We start from the raw sequence: 24130 nt of genomic DNA on the forward strand, positions 1-24130 counted from the left end.
GTAGTATCTTATAAACGACTACAGAATACAAAATATTTTGAGAATTGAAACCCTACCCTGAATATACACTCCAAGATAACTTGCCTAGTGCATAACGAAAACGAGTACTTAATTGCCAAACAAAACTAATACAACTTGGTCTGGCGATGAACCGTACCACTGCGTTATAATAATAATAATGTTGGTCAGAAGTGGGATACGTTTCACTATTCATTTAATATCATACGATATATTTAGCTTCTATGCTGGGAAATATCCAGTGTAAGTGAAATTCAACTATGACACTTTTAGTCAACCCACGAGAGTACAGAAATTTTGTTCAAAACATTTGCATTTAACTTGCACATATTATTTCGTAATTGACACTCATGAAGACAGTTGTTATGAAATACAATACTCAAGGCAAGCAAATCTCCCTTCATTCCTACACTTTTTGAGTACATCGAAATTGAAACAAACATATAGCAAAGTAGAAGATGAATGAAAGTTCGTTCCTTAGTACAATGTACTCGTAAGCCCTGCACGACAGCCAAAATAATAATTTTAGTGACTACAAATCGACCACTATACATAACTAGTTACATGAAAATTAAATTTTAAGTTTTTATTTCATAAAAGAATCATCACAACAATATCATGAGAAATAGTAATGTTCATTACTATTTCATCGATTAACTCCCGTAAGAATAGTGAAAGACATGTAACTAGCGACAAACAAAGCAAAAGAAGTACCAAACCTTTTTAAATCAACTCAATTCAATTAATTAATCTCTAATATTCACCTCTCCTGCTGGATAATAAATAATCCTAATCTTCGCGCAGCTTGTTTTGAAATTGATTTTCTCACTCGGTAATTCACTGCCGCCGAATTCAAATAAATTTTTAAGGCATAAAATAAAGAGCTAAACATGATAAAAAAAGAATTTAGCGCGTAGAAATAAATATTGCAATTAAACACAAAAAATATACTCTTGCATTCATTAGATGATCGACAAACGCCGCATAATAGCAAAACATCTGCATTGATGTCAACACATCTTAAGATATCCGCGCCATTCGGTGGCGATAAAAACACACAAGAAAAAAGTTGAATTTCGTCACCTTCTCCTCCACCCCCCCCCCTCTCCTCATGCTCCCTCAACCTTGACGGTGCCTGTAGTTGGAAGCCATCTTGAAAACCTACAATAGTGCAAGGGAAATAGCCTCATAATGGAATTTATCGATTATCCACGTCCTAAGGAACGTTTTCTTCATCTTTAACACACAGAGAGTGGCACGGGTATGTATATGTCTTACTCCAGTCTTAGTGTGCACGGGAGTACTTTGTACATGTCATTTACGTGCCGTACATCAAATGTCATTTCTCCGTGGACCGTTTCGTGAGACTTGCGAGAAACAAAGACGGTCCTGTGTGATTATGTATGAAGGAGGAGTTTCATGAGGAAGTGTATTGCAAGAATTTTTGTTGTGTGTTGTAATTTTGTTGCTTTTGGCGTGAAGAACATTCATTTACTGGATATTTATACATTTGTGTACTTGTCAATATCCCGGATCCTATAATCGAGTTATTAATTGTTTCGCTGTCATGTGTCTTAAGTACTTGTGAAATTGATACGTTTTGTTTCATTTTTATTTCTTTTGATGAATAATGACTATAGGAATCGCTGGATATATTTCTGACATCTTCTTTTTCTGTTTGTTTTTCAGGTATTTAGATGGATAGTTAGTGCTCACGAGTGGACTATGACTCAAGGGAATGGGGCCTAATTTCAGCCTTTCGAACAATGTGCTTCGGAAATCTTTTAAGTGTGGAAATTTCTTACTTTTAAATGAAAACATAATCATTAGTTGAAACTTTGATGTGAAAATGTGGAAAAGCTCTCGGCCTCGTGGCTAATCTTCTCAGGAAGATGAGGCCCGAGCGAACAGTGGCAATATTGTGCTGGTGGGTGGCTACCCTAGCAGCACAAGACTCAGATGCTACAGGTCATCGTGGACCTCCGCCTGCTGATCCTTTGGTGACTAATTCAACTTCTCCGGAGGATGTCTCCCCAAGTTCTTCTTTTCTTGATTCGCCGTCTATATATGGCCATTATGTCAACGAAATGGACATCGCTGCAGTATTTAACAAAGTTGCTAGTGGAAGTGCCACATCCACAGTTGACTACCCTCCACCCAACACAACTCCTAGAACTTCTTCCACTCGACAGGTGTACACAACCACTTCCACAACAACAAAGAGAACTCCTCCTCCACCTCCGTCAGAGAATCTCAGAACATCAACCTTAGCTCCTCCTCCGCCTCCTGGCTTGCCAGAATATGTTCCTTCAGCCAGACGGCCACCTCCACCGCAAGAATTTCCCAACACATTTAGTGCCATTCTTAGAAGTAGTTCTGCCGAATCTGGCCATGCGCCTCCGGGTACTCCTCGCACCTCACCTCCGCCATTGCCCCCTCCGCTTGAGAGTGCCCGAATTCCTGAGAAACCTCAGCCCGAAATAGTCATACATCGCAAAAAACCTCTCAACACGCCTGCCATTTTACCTCCATCTAGGGCAACATACTCCCCGCACATGACATACTCCGATGGACCATCTACCTTACCTCCTTTCGGGGGAATTGAAGGGAATATTCGTGGTGGCAACGACACGGAGATAAGCATAGTGCCCATGCTTCAGAATCCCAGTATCACCCGCATACTATCAGGCAGCAATGGGTCAGTGCGGAGACCCGGTGAGGAGGCTGCCTTGGCAGGCATCGGTGCTGGAATTAGAGTCTTGCCCGTGCCTCCCATTGATGGCATCAGCAGGGAATCTGTGACACGCACGGAGCCGGAGCCCCGTGAGAATACCAGGAGTGAGCCACCACCGGAGGAGCGGCCGAGGGTTGCTGATGTGGTAGCGGCGCCGCCTCAGCCCTTACCGCCACCACCTCCGCCGCCAAGACCGGCTGCACCTCCTCAGACACCGGTGGAAGAACCTGCTCCCTCTCCGGAGAAGACTCCAGAGATCCACCCTGGTCGTGCAAGTACTCAGAGGGCTTGGGGTCTTGCATGGGACATTCACGTGTACTTAACTGGTACCCTATTTGCTCTCCTTGCCTTCCGTTCATTGGTTGAGCTCATACTCTTGCCCACTGTGCCTCCTCTCCTACTCCTTCTACCTCGTGGCTTCTCGATTGCTCTTAACTCGCTCCTCCTCCTAGTTGGTGTCCTTCGTTCCGTCTATCTCCTCCACGATGCCTACAATGTCCGCCACTCATATCCTCCCACGCTCTCATACCTCCTGCTGGATGCTGCCTTTCCTTGCCTCGCCACTGCCTTTGCCGTCCTATTCCTCTCGCTGCTCAGGTCCACCGGTGTTCGCTTGCCTGTGGCCCGTCTCCAAACACCAGCTGCCCTGGCTCTCATCGCAGTCCTCTACCTGGCCCTCTGCGTTGGTGTCGATGTGACTGTTGGGAGCATGCCCATCTCAGACTCTCTCCTCCTCATCTGCCAGGGTGTCGCAGTCATGTGGTCAGTAGCTCTCTCCCTTGCATACCTGTATGCATTTGGGGCCATGTCAAGGCTAGCTGCTGCGGCATTTACCACTGGAACTGCAAGGAGGGTTGGTAGTGGACAGTCCATGGTGTCCAACCGAGGGAAAGTAATTGTTCCACTTCCAGAGCGACCCAAGGCTGTTGCCTCAGCTGTTCGCATAACACTCGGAACAGCGCTCCTTGGGTTATTCATGGCTGCTGTGTTGATCTATGGAATGTTCGGCGTGCATGGCATAGTCACAAGAGTTGGTCACAGCAATAGAATTCATCCGTGGCCATGGTGGGGGTATCATTTCTCTCTCAGGGTAATTGAAATTTCCATGTGCTTACTCATGTCATTTGTGGGAACGCTACGAGTTGGTCGGAAAATGAGTGAAGGCAAGGAATCGGGTGATGGGTGGCCTCTTGTGTCGTACCTTACCTGTTCGTGCTGCATGGGTTCTTCTTTACCAGAAGTTAATGTGAACGAAGATGAATCTGTGGATGATAGCTATCCTGCAGTTTGTGGGGTCAATCAGACTGTGGGGAAGTTCTCTCTTGGGAGGTCTGCTGGTAAAAATGTATACGATGATTCTTATGCCATGCCTCCACACAGTGGTGGTGACAGCATGCCGTCCACCACACCTTCAGGATCCATTGGGCCCTCAGAGGGCCAGCATATAGGTGGAAGAATCTCAGGGATGACAACCCTGACTAATCCATCGGAGAGGCACTCCAATACTACTGGTCACAATCACTCTCGGTCACATTGCCCCGGATCCCGCTCGGGTTCTCTCACTCTGGGTTCCACACGGAGCTGTCCATCATCATCAATGTTATTTGCTGAGAATGGATTTGTGAGGTTTCGGACATCAGCTGACCCTGAGCAACCTATGGAAGAGGTCCTCCAACAATCTGCTCGCAAAGGTGGCCCCCCATTGCCAACTACTGTGCTTCCAAAGCCGTACGATGATGATGAAATCAGCTACAAAAGCATCGACGAAGAGGTGAAGGAAGAGGACTCCAAGCACTCACGTTCAATGCTCATTGGTCACCACCGTCACGCTCCCGTTCCTGATGTGGCTGAAGTTCACTTGGAGAGAGGTCTTGCCTCCTACAGGCCGAGAGGGGGCTCGGATGCATCTTCGCAAGCCATGCCTAATGTCGACTCATCCCTGTCAAAGTATGCCAGCACTTGCAGCTCTGAGAGTGCCACAAATAGTTTTGAGGTTCGAACCTTTCCAGCCGGAGAAACGGATGAGGCAGCTGGACCCATGAGGCGGGCAAGGCCAAGGCCAGAGCACCCATCCCATCACTACCTGCATCACCACCATCCTTCGTATCATCACCACAACCATCCCCTGCTGGCCGACGATGTCCTTCACGCCAAGACTAGGCTTTCGGGGGAAGCGAGAGGCGGGCGGCAGGAGAGCATGGGGAGCGGATCGAGGCGACAGCGGCAGCCGAAGCATCAGCAGCCATTGTCGCAGCGACCTGCCCGAGCCCTTTGCCCTTCCCATGAGAGGAGCAACCCACGGGGTGGTTTCTCTCGACCCCATCGCTCACTGCCGCCCGCCACACCATCACCACATTCTGACTCCCCTACTTGCCAATTCCTAGAGCAATCTAACCACTCGCAATACTCATCCTCAACCTCTTCCTCTTGCTGTGGTCCCGACACCAACTACGAGGAAGTCACAAGGGCCGAGGAGGGAGAATCGAGCGATTCCCTCTCCTCAACCCATTCACTGCCATCTGATTCCTCCTCCTCATCTTCCTCTCCCTCAATCTCGCTGCGCCAAAACTGCCCAGACTCTAGTGTGCCTGCCCCCTTGGATCTGTGTCTCTTTCAGAGTTATCAAAATGAAAATGTGGAAGATCCCGTCGGATCCCAGGATGTGACGCCTGACTCAGCTGTCGTGGCGGACATTGGTGATGGGTGGTCATTTGCAAGGGCCACCGGAGTGGCGGCTGCCCCAGCCGCCACTGAGTCGAGGGAGATGGAGGAGACACTGTGCCCCCTGCAGCCACCGAGGCCAACCCCTCGTGGCCTCCTGAACAAGCTGAGAGGTAGTAACTTCTCGTTGAATGGCTATGCGCCACTGGGCACTGATGATGCATCCCTGACCCCAGTTAGGAACCCAAATGCCAGCCACCAAGTCCCGAGGAATGAGACCCTTGGGAGTACTCGCAGTGCATCGTCGGCTGTCTTCCGTCCCTCCATGGTCCCTGTGCATCCTCCCTCCGTGAACCCCAACTTGCATCCGACTGATCGACCTGCCCATAATTTGCACCATAATAACGATTTTAAACTGCACCATGCTTAAAGTGGTTGGTGTGGAAGAATTTGTGACTTGCTAAGAAAAAAATTTTTGTCCATTTGGAATGTCGTGCAACCAAAACTTAGAGCCCAAATAGGTTGTGCTTTTACAATGCAGCTTTGCTTTTTATTTTGAAGTATAGGCAATTTTTAATGTGAGGGTTAATTAGAGGTAATGCTCAATGTAATTTCTGGTAATAATTAGATGAAATGGAGATATGGTAGGTCAAGGTAAAGTTTTAGTTGCCTTGAATTGTATGCAGCATCCTTCATGAGGTATTATTGAAAATGAATACATTTGTATTGAACTTGCCTTAAACCACTATCAGTATTATGTTAAATGATGGGTACTTGGCATTAAGGGTTCAGTAGACCGTAATTTAAGCAGGTACACCCCCAAGGTATGTTGAAAACAAGTTCCTGAAAATAATCGCATGAATCCCTGTCTCCATAAATGTCAATATCAGGGAGATTGCATTCCTAGCACAAATATTTTTCTTGAAAATGCACCTGGCCTATTTAACTTTCAAGTGGCACAAGACCTTGTCAACTACTCCTATCGTGTAAATTATAGAAGGCATGTAGTTTTTATCATTATATTTATTGGCAGCTGTTAAGAATTGCCGTAGTATTTGTTGCTATACATTGTGTTTTTTAAATTTTTATTGGAAATTTGGTCAGCCAAGGATTTTTAATGGTGAAGTAATGATAATAATTTTTAAAGCCTGCATATCTCAGGAAAATTGGAATTTCTGACCCTAGATTCATTTTATTCCACTGTGGGCCGCTAATGTTTTTCATTAGGGACTATCCTTTCTCCATATTTTCGTATGGAAGTACCTAATATGAATAAAGATATGAGTAGCATCTTTAATATTGTTAAAAATATGAAATAAACTGGTGCAAAAGTAGAATGACACAAATGAAGGTTTATTGCAAGGTGATAAATTCATGACACAAAATTGGCCATAATCTTGGTGATGAAAAGGGGTTTCATCTGAACAGAATGTTTTGCTTTTATATAATTTTAAATTTGGGCCTCGATGAGCTTTGGTTGCACTTGATCCAAATTGGATGGGTCGGGAGTGTTTTGCCCATTCTTGCCTGTGCAATTTGTTCCAAAATCTCTCTTTGTCTACAATTCTTCTCTCTCTTTCTATCTCGACAAAAAGTTTAAACTACATACTTGGTGTCCCATTATCACTTTTGGAGTGAGAGGATTCTGGAGTCACCATTTGTCACGTTATTTTTTTATAAATATATTTTTTGTGTGGCAGGTTATACTTAAAAAAAAACAGAGGGCATCTATATCGAAATGTATTTGCCTAGTGTGTGGCAACTGAAGAGACATGGACTCTATATATGACTTAAAAAGTGCCCTCTATTCCTGTATTGTTGCAGGTCCCATGACCTTTCCGAAAGTTCTGCATTTATCTTGTGCTTCTTTTTATACACAATTATGGTTTTTTGTACATTTTGTACTGTGTATGATCTCTTTCTTTTCTTCGTTAGCTCAGAAATTGAGTCTGTATGGTGGCCAATTGTTATCAACGAGGCCTCTTCCTCTTTCCTCCTCTTTAGTACCCAATATGCTCATTGTTCCTTAGGAAAAGCAAAAAGTGTACAAATCCCTTTTTTGTGCAATTTTTATTACATATACATATATATTATTTTCAACATTCCAGCGATCTTTTCACTATTCTCACTTCCACTCCATTATATTTTGGTCTCTACGATATTATTGTGTGATTGGGAGATATGAAAGTTTAGAATGGTTTTGATGTGTGCGAAATTTTGGATGGTTGTGATCTCAATAAATGAAAGAATATTACTTAGCGGAACTTCACTATTGTTTTATTATGCTAGAGAATCTGTTTCCTGCTTTTTTCATGGATCAGTATCGTTGTGGTATTATAGTTGTGGTTTTTTCAACAGGATTTTTGATCGCTTCTTTTTGATAGTAGGATAAATCTTACCTTGAAGATAAGATTTAATATTCATGTTAAGGATAGTATGAGAGGCCAGAGGCTGTTCCCTACGTGTTGAAAATATTGATGATGGTTAGGCTGGATGGTGAAAACATGCTCAGGGTATGCAATTAGGTGTGATGTAATGAATTCATTGGTTTGCAGTCTTAAATTATGAGTGATTTCATGTGCCAAGTTCATTCTGTAGTTTGCATCTGCAAGTGTTTCATGAATTCCTCTTTGGTGTGTACTGGGGTGTTTGTTGGCCGTCCCAAGTTCTTCCTTCCTCCCTTTTTCACCCGTATCTCCAACATTGCTGGGCCTGTAGTACCCTGAAGCCATTCAACTCCTTCTACTGCCTCCTCTTTTGTCACGGCAAGTCGCACCTGTGGAATGTTAAGAGATTTCTTGTCAGTCTAGGAAGCTAATTATCTTTTTCACCAAAGACGAGATTTTTTTAAAGCCATATGCTGTTGAACAGAAAATACCTATTTCATTTAATATTTGGCTGTAAAGTTTTTAAGCAGTTTTGTTTTTGATAATACCATAATAATTAATGTAGTAGTGTATTTGCTTCTCTTATGAGAACGAAAACTGCCAACTGTTACTTGACCCTAAAGGCCAGTTTATAATTTCCTTATTTGAAAGTTATGTTGGTCCATTGAAAGAAATGCTTCTGTCGATACTCTAAATTAGAACCATGCCTCTTAAGAATCTTAACTTCAATAATTATATTTTACCAAGTTCTAAGCTATGGGAAATAAGTGCAGTTAGTTCATTCAAAGGTTCTTCATATTTGTTTATGTGTCAACAGTGTAAATCTTACTTCTTTATATCCACAAGCCAAGGCTGCCTGTGTGAGGTTTATACTGTGGAAATTGGATGCTGCTGTTGGCTGCCCACCTACAGAGTCGTGAGCTCCATTGTTGAGTACGATGTGGCGAAAATTTGGTACTAGTGAAGTCAGTCCTCCAGCAACAGGTAGTGCTCCCATGTGCATTATTACAGACCCATCACCATCGATGCAGTAAACCTGGAAAGCCATATTTTTTTAGAATAACATCTCATGCGATTGCTTTTGAATCTTTAAATCAATATTAAGTCTTGTAAATTTTTAAAAGTTTTTCATCACTTAAGTAGTTCGACTCATTTTTGTTAGTTAGCTTTTCAAGTGTAGGACGTCACATTTTTGCTAAGCCCTTATGTTTTTAATCATCGTCATAGTTAATTTTTTTTCTCAATTATCAGATAACTTTTTTATTGCCAATGGAAAATTAGCACAATTGAGCAATCACTTATGACGAAATGCTTGATTACCTATTTTCTATTGAATTTAATGAGAAAATCATGGTTTTAGTATATTGTGAAGGTATCATGCTCTTATAAAATATTTTTGATTTAGAAGTTTTTGATGTCCGTAGTTCATGAAATGTGTGACAACACCAAGTGCAAGTCTTTGCTGTTTTTGAATTTTGATTATTATTGATAAATGGAAAGATGGAAAAAGATGATGGGGTGAAAAGTATACGCAGTTTGATGTAGCTTAAGAAGTTGAGTATCTTTAAGATCATTGATTCACTTATTATCTTTGTTAGTGGCAGTGTGGACTAAAATTTGTGCGTGATTATTGATTCATCTCGGCTTCCCGTTCATCTCTGATCAGCATGCATGTACATAGTGTACTTCCTTGCTCACGTACCTTAGTCCTTGGAGAATGGATTGCTATTCCGAGTGCTATACTGGATGCATGACCCATGGCTCCCACGCAGAGGAAGTCAGTGCTGTGGGACTGTCCTCGAGCTGAGCGATGCTCAAAGAGTTCTCGAGATGCCATACCAGTAGATCCAACTAGAGCTATCTTCTCACCTTTTTTGTGGACTCCGTCAGCTATTAATTGGACTGCTATTTCTCTGGTAAGTACTGCACCTGATCTATAGAAATGAAAAATGTACACCGTAATAACCTTCTTGTATCTGTAGTTACAAGTTCGTAGCTCAAATTACCATCTCAAGGCTGTGTTTGTTTGATTATGTGCCTTGATCTGGGAAAATTTAGTTTTTTAGCTCTCTTTGTGTGGTTAGTTCAAGTATTTTAATGGCTTTATGGACAATCATGGTAGTCTGTACTTGTGAGAAGCAGCTGTTGGTTTCTCTCTTAGTGCCTCAGTGGCTGAAATGCCTGAAGATGTTGAACACCCACATCCAGATGGGAGAAATGTGCAGACATTTTCAATTATGCTTCCAAAGATTTCCTGTTTTTGGAAGTTTATTAAAAAGCATATGAAAGATCTTATGCCATAGGAAAGAAGCATGCCATAGGAAATGCTCACAAAATAATGCCATCGTCATCATCGCCAGAAACCATTCCTGAGATTGATAAGTCGCAGTTTTGCACTTAATTCTCTTTTCTGCTAATCTTTTTAAACTTCATAAGTTATTTTTAAAATCCACCATCACCTGCTCCCTGCATATCACATTCCAAGGCTTTATTTGAAGATCCACCCATTCTCTTGTCCATTAAAAATTGTATTTGTTAGGCCTCTACTCCAGTATATATTAATTTGGATGAATGGCTAAGATATTTGGCTTCTGCCCGACATTGGTAATGATGAGTTTTAACTGAAGCTTAGATGATGCACAAGAGAATTAGTACTACCAAAATTATTGGTATTATTTTAGGATGAATTGCTTTGGTTCCTCATCTCTCAGGTTCGCTTTTTCTTGTGCTTGAAACCAGATTTTTAACCAAAGTCAAAATGAATCAATGCCAAAATCGATAATGACAAAGCCGCAATGAAAAGTTTTCATTTGCTAAATTTTCTTAACACTAACTAATGCACTACATCCTGGTTAAATGTTATTTATGCCCTTAAAAAAAAGAATTAAGGAGTCATTCATTCACAGGAATTTTACTGGTAATTAAATTTTAACTAAATCCATCATCGAAATTATAGAGGGATGGCAGGCAAAAAATCAATTTAATCAGTAACATCTCAAATCATATATTTACACTTAAGCAGCTTTTTGCTCTAAAATTCAGTAAAGCCTCAAGTCAACATTCAACATTTCACTTACGGACAATAAAGCATAACAAAACCAAAAAGAAGTGACAATGAGCACCTAATAAAAAGTGATATATTAAGGAAATGATATGATTGGATATTTTTGTGTTTACCTTTTCCTATGTTTTTCTCTCAAGTAGAATTTGAGGCCTAAATTCTCCAATTTTTGTATTTATAGCATAATTTATGCTACATAGTTTTGTAAATTTAGTTATTTGTCAGCCGTGGTGGTGGCGGAGTGAAGTCCTTGTCTGCCAAAGTGAAGACTTAAGGGTGCGAGACCTGCCTGGGTTGGTAGGCCTATCCAGAACATTGGTACTAGTGATCGTTCATTGGGAATCATTGAATACCCTCTCTTTGAGGCAACGTGTGTGCTCTTTTCAGGTGAATGGACAGAAATAAATAAAGGATTTAGTCACTTTGAGACAACTTGATGGCAATGAGGACTGAAAGCCATTACCAGGAACCAATCCACAATCCCACCCAATGAAAAAGTAGAATGGACACATCCTCAGTAGTATAAATTTTTAAAATATTCCCATCGGCTGGCCTCAGTGGCTGCAGGGTAGGGAAGTCCTCACCTGCCAAGCAAGAGGTCGCAGGTTCAACTCCTGCCTGGGTAGGTTGCCCATATCCAGGGCATTTTAAAGATTATATAAAAGGTTTTATGTCACAGTGAAAAGGCTAGCAGATAGGAGAGTGGAATGGAGAGAATCATCAAAGTAATCTTTGGATTGTTGACTTTTGAAGGTGATGTTGCGTTCCTCACGAGAAATCTAATTATGTTGATGTTAAATCTTATACCTTGAAATGAGTTAAAAATTCTGTATCACTTGTGTATTGAACCTGTCTATTAACTAGTTCTAAATACCGGGGGTGTGTCTTTTATAGACTAGACTTGCTAATTCAATATATTCTCCTGACTCACATTCACCAGTTACTTGAATCACAAGTGATTATCAAATCTTGAATCCATCGATTCGGTGATATGGAACCAAATCTCCAAAGCTCTGCTCCATCTCTACATTTTACCTAACCTTTAGCTAAACCGTTTCACCACTGCCTTACATTGCAGCTCTGGTTTTGATTAAAAACTCCTTTTGAGCTTAAATACCCTTTTTCTTTGCTACAGTGTTTCACTCGATGTGGTGGAAGTTTGTATTATTATTTAAATAAGACATTGCAATATTTCCACTGAATTTATTTTTACGGATTGTGTTTTGTTGTTAGAGTAACAGTTACAAGTTCCTAAAATGTTGAAACAACGAAATGCGTCGCACAAAAATAAATTCAGTAGAAATATTGCAATGTCTTATTTAAATATTAAAAAACTTCCACCTCATTGTGCCTCATTTCATTTTACGAGATTATGTATCAGATTTATGTCATTATGTTTAATCTCCCTCCTGATCACCTGGGCGTGTTAGGATTAAGGATTTTGATACATCAGCCAGAATGGCATTTTTTCATTTCTTACATAACTTTCATCATTTCCTATTTTATAAATACCCTTTTTGAAAATACCTTGTATTGATGAATAATAATGCAGCGTTAGGTATTACAGTGGTGAGCCAAAAACAAAATTATTTGTATGTATTCATGTAATGGCGAAGAACTCCCTGCTTGGATGGACATAAGGAATGTATTGATGGTATGACATGAATTTTTAAGATTATTCTTCATTCGTATATGATATGACAAGTTGAGTGCATAGGTACCTGTTTTATAAACCATAACCATGGATATAAGTTTGCACATTCTTTTTTAAATACATCGGTTACTTACCCATGGCTACCCACAGCATTATTCCTTTTTGCTTTGTATGGAAGGAAAGTCTGACGCTTGACTAGAAGGGCATATGCACTACGTGAGTTACCTAAATGGTACTTAGCAGTTGCAAGAGCTTGCTGAGCACCCTCAATGTAGTCCGGCAAGGTCTGGAATGGTATTCCTAGAGCAGCTGCCATTTTCATTAGGTGTCATGGAAAATAGAGAATAAATTGTGAATATAATTAAACATTTTCCAACCTGAGAAAGAACATAAAGGTACTTTCACTGATACATGATTTTTGAATTTACCTCTAATGGGAAGTGATCAATTTATAATATGTATTACATATTAGAATTTGAAATTTATAAAATTCTTGTTCTTGATGTATTGAAAGCTGCTCTGTAATTCTCAACAGCGAAGTGATGGTGATTGATTGTGGCACAGTAATCCAAAGTATATCCTTTTAACACATTCAATGCGGGCCCCATTTTCATGAAAGTCATCAGAATCGGCTGATAAAATAAGACAGGATAGTAGAGCGAGGTTTTCGTGCCATAATTTCTGTTCAAATACTGCTATTTACAAACAGCGCACACGGGTCGAAAGAGGGAAGCTTGCTGAAGGCTATGCACACGATCGGAAGACTCAGAAGTGGATATAAGTCACGTACGGAGGTGGGGAAAGGGCTCCCGGTCTGACCATTCAGCGCGGAGCACAACAATTGAATGTGTTAAGTTGTTTGATTACAAACCTTTACTAATTATGACCTAAGAATCCTCTTTTCATCTATTTTAAATCGGGTAGTTTCCTTCATCAAAGAAAACGAAATGCAATGATTGTGATTCCTTACCCACCATTAGTGTATTGATAATATACAAATTATTTGGTTTTAGAAATCCCAGTTTAGACTAATGCCAATGGTTAATTTTAACCTCATTTGAAAAAGGCCAGATTGGCGCCAATGCAATTCCGCTCCATGTGACGTCACAGGGACCTAGTTTCTAAACGAGTAGATAGGAGTTTTACATCGTCTGAGATTACAAATGCATGCATGAGGCACAGAGCTCAGGGAAACATGTCTTAATAATCACACATTAAAAATACCTAAGTTCGGAAAGTTTCCTTCGTTTGATAGGGGAATAATAATCCTTATTTAAGCCAAGCACTACCAGCTAGCAGGGTACTCAGCTACCTGCTAGCAGCCTGCGACATATCAGCGCTCAAGCCTCGCCCCAAGGTCACCTCACAAGGCGGCAGCGGGAACCAGAACGATGTCACACGAACTTTTCCCGGCATTCATACTTAGCCGTCACGTCTTCGCGCGCTTGAAAATTTTCGCTATTCATTTAATCGCGAAAAATAGATATCGTCATTAAAAAATCTAAAAGCGTGAAATACGTACTCCAGGAGTAATAATCTTTCGATTTATGCAATAAAAAAATAATAGGAAACCACCCTATTGAAAAACCTTGTTCAGTACTATCTTTACAAGGATCGTTTCTGTGTTACCTGCTTCTCAGCATAGGTGAAACTTATTTGCTTATTCATGATCATCAAGTATTCTTAGCAATTGAGATAAATTCAAATGGAAGTACATAAAATATACTTGCTCGCCTTCATTCTAGTTTCTAATTTACATAATTTCATTTTTCAATATAATGTAAGTCATACCTGTCAACCTGTCTTCCACAAAGGTCTTTTTATACATTTCACAGGCTTTCCCAATACTTAGTTTGTCTTGCACTGATTATCTCATTCCTGTACCAATGCTTGCTTGTAGGTTGTAGCCTTTAGGTAATTGAATTCCAAAAGCCTAGTTGTACTGATTTTGAGTAAATCTAGCAAACTTTATTCTGTAATCACCTTTTTATTACTTCGTTCAACTGTATCCTTTTTTCTGTTCAACTGTATTAACTACTTTTTTGCCTGTAATTCCTTCTGCAGTATTAATGAAAAAAAACCATGTACATGCACCACTTTTGCCTATTAACTGCTTCCTCAGTACATATTTGTATAAAAACTATATACACTACTTGACAACCTGGTTCCATCCTGAAGTAGGGCCAGTTTCAGACCTTCAGTTGCGCTGAAAGTTTTTGGTTACCCTCCTCTCTCTATAGTTTTCATCTGTGATGATCAGGTGCATAAAATTTTTCTTAGCCTTTACTATTTTTATTACTGAAGAGCATTTTATATGTCCATTACATGAATGAATTATAGTTTATCTATGTTGTTCTTTTGGAAAAATATTAATTCTCAAAATACTTCACGAATACTACCCAAAAATATTTTAAGCTTAACTTTATGTATTAAAAAAGCAGTTCTTGGCGTGCTTAGTTCTCATTTTTTTCCATGATTTCATTTTCGTTAGGTGTTTGCTAAGAAGTTTGCTTCTCCTCTCAGTATTTGTTATTGGTAATAAGAGGATCAGGAACTCCTCGGGGTGTGTACCATATGGATGCTGACATTTTTCCCTCCTTGGCACAAATACTTGCTTCATTATCAATTTTGCTTTTGCAACAAATAATCGATCATTAGGTTTAAACCTCTCACACTTAAAGAAGTTAAAAAATCTGTTGAATATACAGTACAATGCTCAGTTTTATAACTTTGAAAGTTTTTCTCAAGCGGAGTCTTGAAACACAGAACATCTGACAGAAGAAAACTTTCCAAACCACGTACTTTCATTGTTACATTGCCAGCAATTTTTCCAATAACGATGGTTACCCAATAAGTTCTTCATTGTTTAGATCATTATCCTAGAAGTTCAACTTTAAACCAAGCAAGGTTCTCAGAGTATCAGCAACTGACACATCACCAACTTCAGCTGTTCATAGTACAGTCTCTAATTAATTTCTTCACTGGGTGCTTGGCCCACATGCTGAGACCCCTTTGTTTCATCATCTTCCCTGGCTAATGTCACCACTTTGACTGAGCTGCTGAGGCAAGTGCAAGCAAAGACTGATAAGAGGGCATAGCTTCTAACCACCTCAAGCCTTTCTTCCATTCTGGATGAAAAGGGGTTTGGTGGGCATTGAGGTAGGGATTTTGATGGTGGGGCGTGCACAAGTCTTGGGCCCTGAGTGAGTGTGAATTCTTTGTGGAGTTGAGGTATGAAGTATGCTGTTACTGTCATCTCTTCGACGGAAGGCATTTTCGTAGAATTTGCTGGATGGTGTCAGAATTCTACCTTTGAAAAGCCATGTTGTCAAAATGCATTAGATGCATTGCGTTAAATATTTTTAATGCCTCTGGCAATCAGGGATTGGTAGGATCTCAATGTGCTGTGCTTCTCTTTCAGAGATGGAGCAAGAAGGTGGGAATCAAATGGTATCGAATTGTTGCAACTTACTTGTAAATATTTGTTTTATGCTGAATTTTGGGTGATTTTCATCAAAGCCAAGAGAATTTTTTAAGCTTGCGTAAATCAAGTTCCAAATTCAACTTTGTTTGAATTCCATAGTCATTTTGAAAATTACCTGCATACATGGTCAAGTTTGCTCTACTTAGATTGCTGATGTAGTCTACAAAGCTTTTAACAAATGACTAAGACAGTAAATGTGGAATAGCTTATATACCAAGATGCTATGATGTACATTTGTATTGGCTGTAATTAAGGAATTCCTCCAGTAGCCATTGTGAGCCTGTAAATTTGGCCCAAAATGTCCTAAAAATTATCACAGTCCAAATAATGGCGTAACTAGAATGATCTCCTTTTACTTTTTTGACTACCTATCATGTGTTGATAATCTGATTGTTGTTATTTTTTGGAAATCATACTGGATCCTATTGAGCCAGGAAAGGAAATGAAGTGCTAATATAATAAGCGGAAAACTGAATTATCTGGTAATTGTAACCAACTATAGAATATTAGGGGAAACAATTTGGAAAGTTATCTGAATTTTGGTTTAGATTTTATGTAAGGTAACTATTCTTGCGCTCATTACATCTTTCTCAGAAAGTCATTCCTAATTTTCTGCTTCACCATGCCTTAATATGTAGAAAATACTTAAAGAGAACACGAACAATCTAAGGAGCTACTTTTCATGGAACTAGTAGTGGTTGTACTCACCCAAGATGGAAGGTGTCAGTCGGCCCTGGAGTTGGTGCTGGGGTTCATCTCGCTTCCCTGGTTCTCCGCGCCATCCAATGAGTAGCAGCATGGGGAAACGGTAGATTTCGGGTGCAGCCAAGGAGACCAATGGGTTGACAGCATTTCCAATGCCTGAATTCTGCCCTTACCCAAAATTTATAACATCCATTTTAAGTAATTGTGTGAAATAGTGGTTTTGATCTGATATTACTCAAAAATATCCAAGACTTTTTTGCCATTTCAAACTTATGGTGGAAAGTAAGATACTTTTTCGGTTGTCCATGGGCATATCAAAACCTGGTAATTATTCTCAAATTTTAAGAGCGGGTAAATTCCACTGTGTCATCTGGGAATTTCTACTTAAAGCTGGAAGTATTTTAAAAATTATCATTTTTATTACTCCATGGTATAATCCCAATAAAATCCGTGCCAATGGTAACAATGCATAAAATGAACTCCTGAACAGCATGGTAGAAGTTTTGTTTCTCTAGTAAATTTCAATTTTAAGAAGATAATTTTTATGCTGAAGTGGCTAATGTTACCAAAGTAGATTTGTGTGCCAAACTTAGTTACCTTAACTAGATATTGATTTTTTTCACCATTTTATTTTCTAATTTAATTCACATACTTCATTGATCTATTGTTTGGAAAGTACATATTCTACATTACAATGTAAAAAACATGGTTTCAGTTAAAAATGTAACATAAATAGAAATTAAAAAAACTTCCCTTGAATACGTATGCAAGGCTTGGATCTGTGTATTTAGGCTTTTTTGGACACCCTGTGTATACTTGCTTACCCATGAAAACATATATAGTAATGTTGCCCACCTGCATGTACACCATTGGGGATTTTCCTGTTGCTAAGTGATATCCTGCTGCAATTGCGATGGCGTTCCCTTCATTGGCTGCAATTACATGGTCCTCCGGAGGTACATTTTCTGACACATAGGCACAGAAATCTGAGAGTGTGAATGGAAGTAGTTAGGTTGTCTTTATTGTTGAGTAACTTCTGAATTTGGATGTCCTCTGAAACAAAGCACTTTCCCAGACACCCATGAACCCTGGTCCTATGGGGCAGGACCTTGAAAGTTTTAAAGACATTGCAGATAACAAGGAAGGATTTTCTCATCTTAGAATCAGGATGGAGATATCATTGATAATATTAATTTCTCAAGAAATCCATGTTCTGACCCATTTTCCATTGCAGATAAAAGTTCTGTTGATTATTAGCTCTTTGAATTTTCTTCTTTGATTAGAATTATCCATAAGTACAAAGGCTTCAAATTTGAAGATGAAAAACTCATGCTCTTAATTTTTATGTATTTGTCATGGCATATTTAAATAATAAGGCTCGTTTTTCATAAATGCCATAATCCAGTGTTAAACTTGAAATTAAGGTGAGCGAAGGTTTACATTAGGCCACTTATTGTTAGTAGATGTGAGGCTGGTTCTCAATAATATTTAGTATTGTTTGTAACCTTTTAGTAGTGAATCTGGCACCCCACAGATGAAATTAATCTCGGCAACATCTCGTACAGCTTGGAAAAATTCTGTGGGATCCAGGAAGTCCCTCACCAGCTCTGTGAATGGCAGAGTTTCCTTGTTGATTGCCAGCTGCTCAGTCACAGGCTAGTGACATAAAAAGAAACAAAATGGGAAATATCCTTCGGCTGTAGCCAAAGTGATGATAAGCTTAAAATATTGATAGTATTGGCTTGTTTCAAGTTATCCTTATTAGAAAGTTAATGGCTTAAATGAGTGTTATCCTACTTTTTGTGAGTGGACCTCATTATTTGATAAAATAATCTCAAGCTATTAGGAAATATAATACTACTGATCTAATACCAAAACCTTTAATTTCCTAGAAACTCTTACAATGCTCTAATTGTGAGACTACAGTTTTTTTTTCTTTCAGCTATGAATGGCAGTTAGCATTGCATCAGAAACATTTCATCTGTTAAATTTTATATTGAAATTTTGGGAGTGTTTGATGAGCATTATTTATTGTATATATCTTTTGTCCATTCATTGAAATGCAAATACTTTCATTGTGTCCATCTAATCTTGCGACAAGTTTACTCAAAGGTTGACTTTAAGTCAGGTATATTTTATGTGCTATTTTTCTGAAAGCTTTTCTATTTATATTCTTTACTTCCCTTTTATGATAGTTTAGAATAGGACTGTTGGCCTGTTTAAATTTAAATAAGGGTACTCAATATTTTCAGTAGCATTAAAGAAAACAGGTATTCACATAATGTTTTTGGAGTGTTTTTATTGGTGGCGAAATTAGTTATTTTATTGATCACCAAACAAATTTCTGAAGATCATCAAATTTTGTGACTGAATTACAACTTCTATTCAACAAAATGGAGTAAAATGTAGTTACCCCAAGTTCATCCCTTAAATTGTGCTTACTATATAGCATTCCATGTTTGCCGTTATCTAACTTACCACTTTTTCGGTTGGTGCTGAGGTTTGATAATGGCAGCTCTGTCTTACAGTACTCGACAGGCACCGGCATAGTGTTCTGTACCCAGTTAATACTGCTTGTTTTGAGAGAGACATATCTTTTTATGTTTTATTTTGTTATTCCAGTTGATCTCTGTGGCTCAAGGTGTATTGATATGAGACTGATAAACCTGGTAAAATAAAAATAGAGTTTACTCATTCTATAGCAGGTATTAACTTAAGTGACCACGTAAATTTACCACTTCCATCTTGATTTCCCAATGAAGAGTCAAGTAGAAAGTTCAGTCAATAATTGGTCGTTTCAGTTGACTAAAATTAAATTCTGCAAATGCAGGGTAGATGGTTATCGCTTCATTGGAATTCATGCTATCAAGCTTACGTAACACAGATAGATTTTAGAACTCACTCGCTTTCAGAGGTTACTTAATCCTTAGTGATTTTCTCCTCATGTGCTGACCCTGTAGTAGTGTAACTATTGAGATGGAACGATTTGAATCCTTTACCAACTCTGGATTGCCAGCCAAGGAACCTGATAACCCAGACCTAGGCTTATCTCTTTCTGCCAGAATGGTGAGGCTGGGGAACTCATGGTGGAAAGATGTCAAGTTCAGTGGAGTTAATTATGGGATTCGAGATAACTCAGAAGAAATATTTTGACCTTTGACCTTGGGAACTCATATCTTGTTGGAGCTCTCAGAACTAATTCATCACTACTGTAAGGTTGCGGCCGTCTGCTTCTGTTGGCATTTTCTGCATAACAAGGTTGAATTTTTGCTCTTGAACAATTATGCTCCAAATATTTTGAAATTTTGGGCTTTTTTGATTTAATGTGTTGTGAATTCTTTGTTCGCTCCTGGTTTTATTTTACTTGAATCAATTTTGGATTGTACGATTTGAAGTTAGTACATCATATTCTGGGAAAATAGTATTGTTTTAGCCCTTGTTTTGCACAGTGTGGGAGTGATGATAACCTTCACATCAGTCCTAATAATCTTTTTATTTGATTTGTTGAACTTACCACCTCATCTTCTTAGCTATGAGATGGATATGTAGCCACCTCTCTTTTACTGTCCATTAATGGCCACAAATAAAATTCAGATAATAGCTGGATGTTAGAATTAACTTTTAAATATGTACTTATCTTTTTTTTCATATCTTTAAGTGCAATTTCTTCATTAATGACAGAGACTTAGGGTTGGTTTCAAAATGTTTACCCACTGCATTATCTGTGAGCACAAGTAAATACCTGGTTCCTATACTTTACAGTGACTCCAGCCATAATTGAATGTCATAACAGCATAGTTCTCAGCCCTGAGAATCACTTTTGTTTGGCTCACAGGTGTGGTTTACAGTAATTCATTATCTTCACTTCCTGAAAAAAATACTCTAGAATTTGCCTCTTTCCTCTTTGTTACTTGGATCTGAAATTCTGTCGTCCCTTCTTTTTCTCCTCCACTTCCTACTCTAGGCAACAGTTATATAGTTCTATTCATCAGAGATTCATTCTCTTTGACATTTTTTTAACGAACCATTTTGCTTGCAAACCGCGATAGGTATTAGTGGCATTTATTGAAGCTTAGTTGATGGGGAATATTTTACAACCATTAAGTATTGATCCCTGAGTCATTGAGAATCCATTCTTGCTGCTTTTGCTTCCTTTCAAAGCTGTAGCAATGGGGAGGATCAAGGGGTTTAAACCTCTCGAAATATTTTGTGGAACATTAGTTTCAAGTAAGGATTAAAAGTTTACCCTTTCCATACCTCTGAATGGGGTAAATAGGACATTGCTATTGATGACTGGCTGCCTTGTTTGCTTACTATTAAGGCTCCATCCCTGTGGAATGCTTTTTTTTTGTATGGCCTTATACACTAGATGGGTATTTAACTCAGCATATTATAGAATGTGTTTTTTTTTCTCATTTGTGATCATACTGTCAAAGGCTTTTATGTTTATGCCAACTACTACACTTTCATTCAAATATTTTTAGCACCTGAAAATATCATTTTAATTTCCCATTAATAAGATCAGGTGCTCAAAATTTGTTTCTATCAGAAGCCCAGTTTTGTCAGACCACCTTTGTATGGAATGTAAATTTTTTCTTTTACTTGTGTTGATGTTGGATTTCTTACAAATGAATGTTTCCTGAAAAATAAAGTGGCCTGACTGGATGCATATTGGCTGAGGTATATTTTTTAACAGCAGTTATCATTTAAAATGTTTAAGTGGTCATTAGAAAACTGTTTGCATCCTGTAAATAATGTTCTTCATGACAGTTTGCTGGAAAACGTTGGGAGAGATAAACATTGAGCGGATAGCTGACAATGTAAAGATTGTTGACCAATGATAATGATATCAATTTTTCAAAAAATAATAGCAATAATTTTCATTTATCTATGTAAAGGTGAAGAACCATAATTCAGTAGCATACCAACTACATAGATGGGTGCATATTCAATTCTTTCACAAAAAACACTACTCGCAGAGAAAATTGATATTGATAAAATTTAGGGGATTAAGTGAAAAAGAGGTCAGGATGAATGGGCCGCTACTGCTCCTTCCTCAATGTGTTGGTCTCCTTAATCAATTGAAGAGTTATCCAGAGGGATTTGGAAGCCCAATACAAATGATACGCAGAGCCCCTCAGGCATGTCATTACATACAATGGGCAGTGCCCCCCTATCACCTAGAGACAAAATAAGGGCACCAAACTTAAGGTTGGGGGTGCTCACCATCTTAATTCCTATACCCTGGTTTTCTACTTACTGCAGAATTCTATTTAAACCTTTTAATGTCCTCAGTTTATCTTCAAGAATTTTGTTTTGCACGCACTAAAGAAAAACCCATATCTGCTAGACCCTGCTGGTGGACAGGGACCAAGTCCATGAGTGAGTTAACTAAGCAAATATTTCAGTGAGTGCTAAAAGTCTGAGACTCTCGAAAACGACTAGGGTGGGCCCTATTCCTTTTCTGCCCTTTGGTTGAATACTTATGTAGGTACTTGAAGCTTTTGAGATTCCTAGTTGTTCATTTCTGAATACATAATCTGATGCTTAATCATAGCGAATAAGTAAGGAAATTATTTTAACAACGCTTAATTATTAAGACTGAAATTAAGGTAAGGAGGTATTATTACACTCTTAGTATGATTAAGCTTTGGAAATAACTTAGCCTTGATAATAGAAATATGCCTTGGGAATCTTCGAGTTTCTCACATTTGTCATCATTTGTTTCCACTTAAATCGTGGATTCCGATTCCCTCTCTCGTTATTCAAAATTCTTAGTTCTAAATTGAAAGTTCCATGGAATCGTGGCTACTGGAGTGCGAGAAGTCCATATTCGCAGTTCCTGTCAATCTCATTACGACGCGGACTTTCCTGAGCGCTCCCCATTTCATGTTGAAAGATGAGGGTAAGGTCTTAGACAATTCATAGACTTTAACCTAATAGATTGAGAACTAGTAATTATAAATATATATCTGGATCCAAAGAGCAAACTGTCTTCTCCGACTTGAGATAACTAGGCAGCAAAAAAACAGCTGAGAAAGCTCGCAATGAGTGGCAAATAATGTACATGCAATCAAATTTTAATTTACTTCACGAAAGTCCAGATATTGAATAACAAATGCATTTCAGCGCTGTCTCACCGCTAGTGCGAAGTTATTAGTCACCCAGGGAATCAGTACCCCACGGATATGTCATCATTCTGGCGAAACGGCTTTAGAATGCATTATAGCTCGTAGTACTCACATTCATACTATTTTATGTCATGAACCTTTGCTGCTGATTACTCTTCCTTCCTGTTGTTTCTTGAAAAGAATGTATTGCATGTAGTACCTTGCATTTTCCTCCGTGTTTTCACTTTCAATATAGCCGTCGCTGGCTCTGCGCAAATGTTTTTGCTTGCGTTAGAGCGGGAATTTGATTTTCGGTAATAGTTAACATATATGGGTTGGCCAAAACTCTTTTGCCTGGCGCTTTTTTTTAAGAGTATATGAGCCTGGGATAAGCGACGATCATAATAACTAATTTTTAATTCTTATTTTAAACATTTATTTTACGGATGTATGAATTATAATCCACAACTGGCAATGGTTGTGAGTATTACTGCGTACCGCGGCCATGCCCACGCGCATTATCCCTTTCGATCTAAGTCAGACTTCGGTAATTGGAAGACTTTTCGGGGATATTATAAGCTAGTCCGCTGAGTTAATATATCTTGCTTTTCTACACGTTTGCTCTCTGGCAATATAGCTCTCACAGCTACTTGTGGTCTATTTTCTTGTTTAATGTTCGTCCAGGCCTTTTCTGCTGAAGATGAATATTTTTCTCCTATTCATTTTAAGCTGATTTGTGGCCTTTGTCCTTTCCATATTCGGTGTACTCCATACTTTTAAAAATTTTCTCTGCTATGCCCAAGGGGGTACGTAAGATCAAAACTAGGGGAGGCAGGCCATGGTTGTTCGAGGCGTAGGTAAGATTTAAGCATGGAAAAAGGTGATTGAAATCAACATTTTAGGGAAAATGTTAAAACTCTTAATTAGTTTTTAAAATTATTTGCTTGAAAAAATATTATTTTCCTTAAAAAAATTTACGATTTTTGCTTCTAGAAGGGGGTAGCTGCCCCCTCCTGCCCCTCGCTGGGTACGCCCATGGCTATGCCATTGACGAATTCCAGCATATTAATTTTTTTCTAAAAATATTCATTCCTGGCACTCCTTCCATTTTCTGGATGATTTTTAGGCATTCAAATGCCAAAACTATCACACTCCATGTGTAAAGAAAGCACATAATAATATCATGCTGTTGTCTCAACTGTTATTCCTTCAGTATTTATTTCAAAATGTATCCTAAGAGAATCCCTACTACCCCTGAGGTTATATTCGAAGGGGGAACCGGAATGTTATTCCCTTACACTAGAAAAATGTCTGGA

At 39.0% G+C, this 24130-nt stretch overlaps 2 protein-coding genes across 4 annotated transcripts; one reads left to right on the plus strand and one right to left on the minus strand.

Moving 5' to 3' along the window:
* Positions 1–1128: 1128 nt before the first annotated feature.
* Positions 1129–7677, plus strand: LOC124164132. Its single transcript, XM_046541319.1, has 2 exons — positions 1129–1279; positions 1708–7677. Exon 2 carries the CDS (start codon positions 1911–1913, stop codon positions 5841–5843), a length of 3933 nt encoding a protein of 1310 aa, XP_046397275.1. The 5' UTR covers positions 1129–1279; positions 1708–1910; the 3' UTR covers positions 5844–7677.
* Positions 6645–23056, minus strand: LOC124164133 (phosphonopyruvate decarboxylase-like). Of its 3 annotated transcripts, none has more exons than XM_046541322.1 (9): positions 22948–23056; positions 19183–19370; positions 18210–18360; positions 17560–17690; positions 16708–16867; positions 12650–12824; positions 9503–9734; positions 8630–8836; positions 6645–8189 (listed from the first exon to the last, which is right to left on the minus strand). In XM_046541322.1, the coding sequence occupies exons 2-9, from the start codon at positions 19294–19296 to the stop codon at positions 8001–8003; spliced, it is 1359 nt and encodes a 452-aa protein (XP_046397278.1). In that variant the 5' UTR covers positions 19297–19370; positions 22948–23056; the 3' UTR covers positions 6645–8000. The 3 variants fall into 3 exon arrangements, with proteins under 3 accessions (XP_046397278.1, XP_046397276.1, XP_046397277.1); XM_046541320.1 differs by lacking the exon at positions 22948–23056 and adding an exon at positions 19607–21407; XM_046541321.1 differs by lacking the exon at positions 22948–23056 and adding an exon at positions 19440–19588.
* Positions 23057–24130: the final 1074 nt, after the last annotated feature.

The sequence above is a fragment of the Ischnura elegans genome, chromosome 8 (assembly GCF_921293095.1).
Source record: "Ischnura elegans chromosome 8, ioIscEleg1.1, whole genome shotgun sequence".
Taxonomy (NCBI): domain Eukaryota; kingdom Metazoa; phylum Arthropoda; class Insecta; order Odonata; family Coenagrionidae; genus Ischnura; species Ischnura elegans.

What these genes read in the sequence shown, in the direction of transcription:
- LOC124164133 (XM_046541322.1), bottom strand. Translation starts at nt 19,296, where the DNA reads ATGTCTCTCTCAAAACAAGCAGTATTAACTGGGTACAGAACACTATGC. An exon ending in CCCCAATGGTGTACATGCAG is followed by an intron (nt 16,868 to 17,559) that starts GTGGGCAACATT and finishes GGGTAAGGGCAG; the next exon opens with AATTCAGGCATTGGAAATGC. An exon ending in AATGCTGTGGGTAGCCATGG is followed by an intron (nt 9,735 to 12,649) that starts GTAAGTAACCGA and finishes TCATTTCTATAG; the next exon opens with ATCAGGTGCAGTACTTACCA.
- LOC124164132 (XM_046541319.1), top strand. Translation starts at nt 1,911, where the DNA reads ATGAGGCCCGAGCGAACAGTGGCAATATTGTGCTGGTGGGTGGCTACC.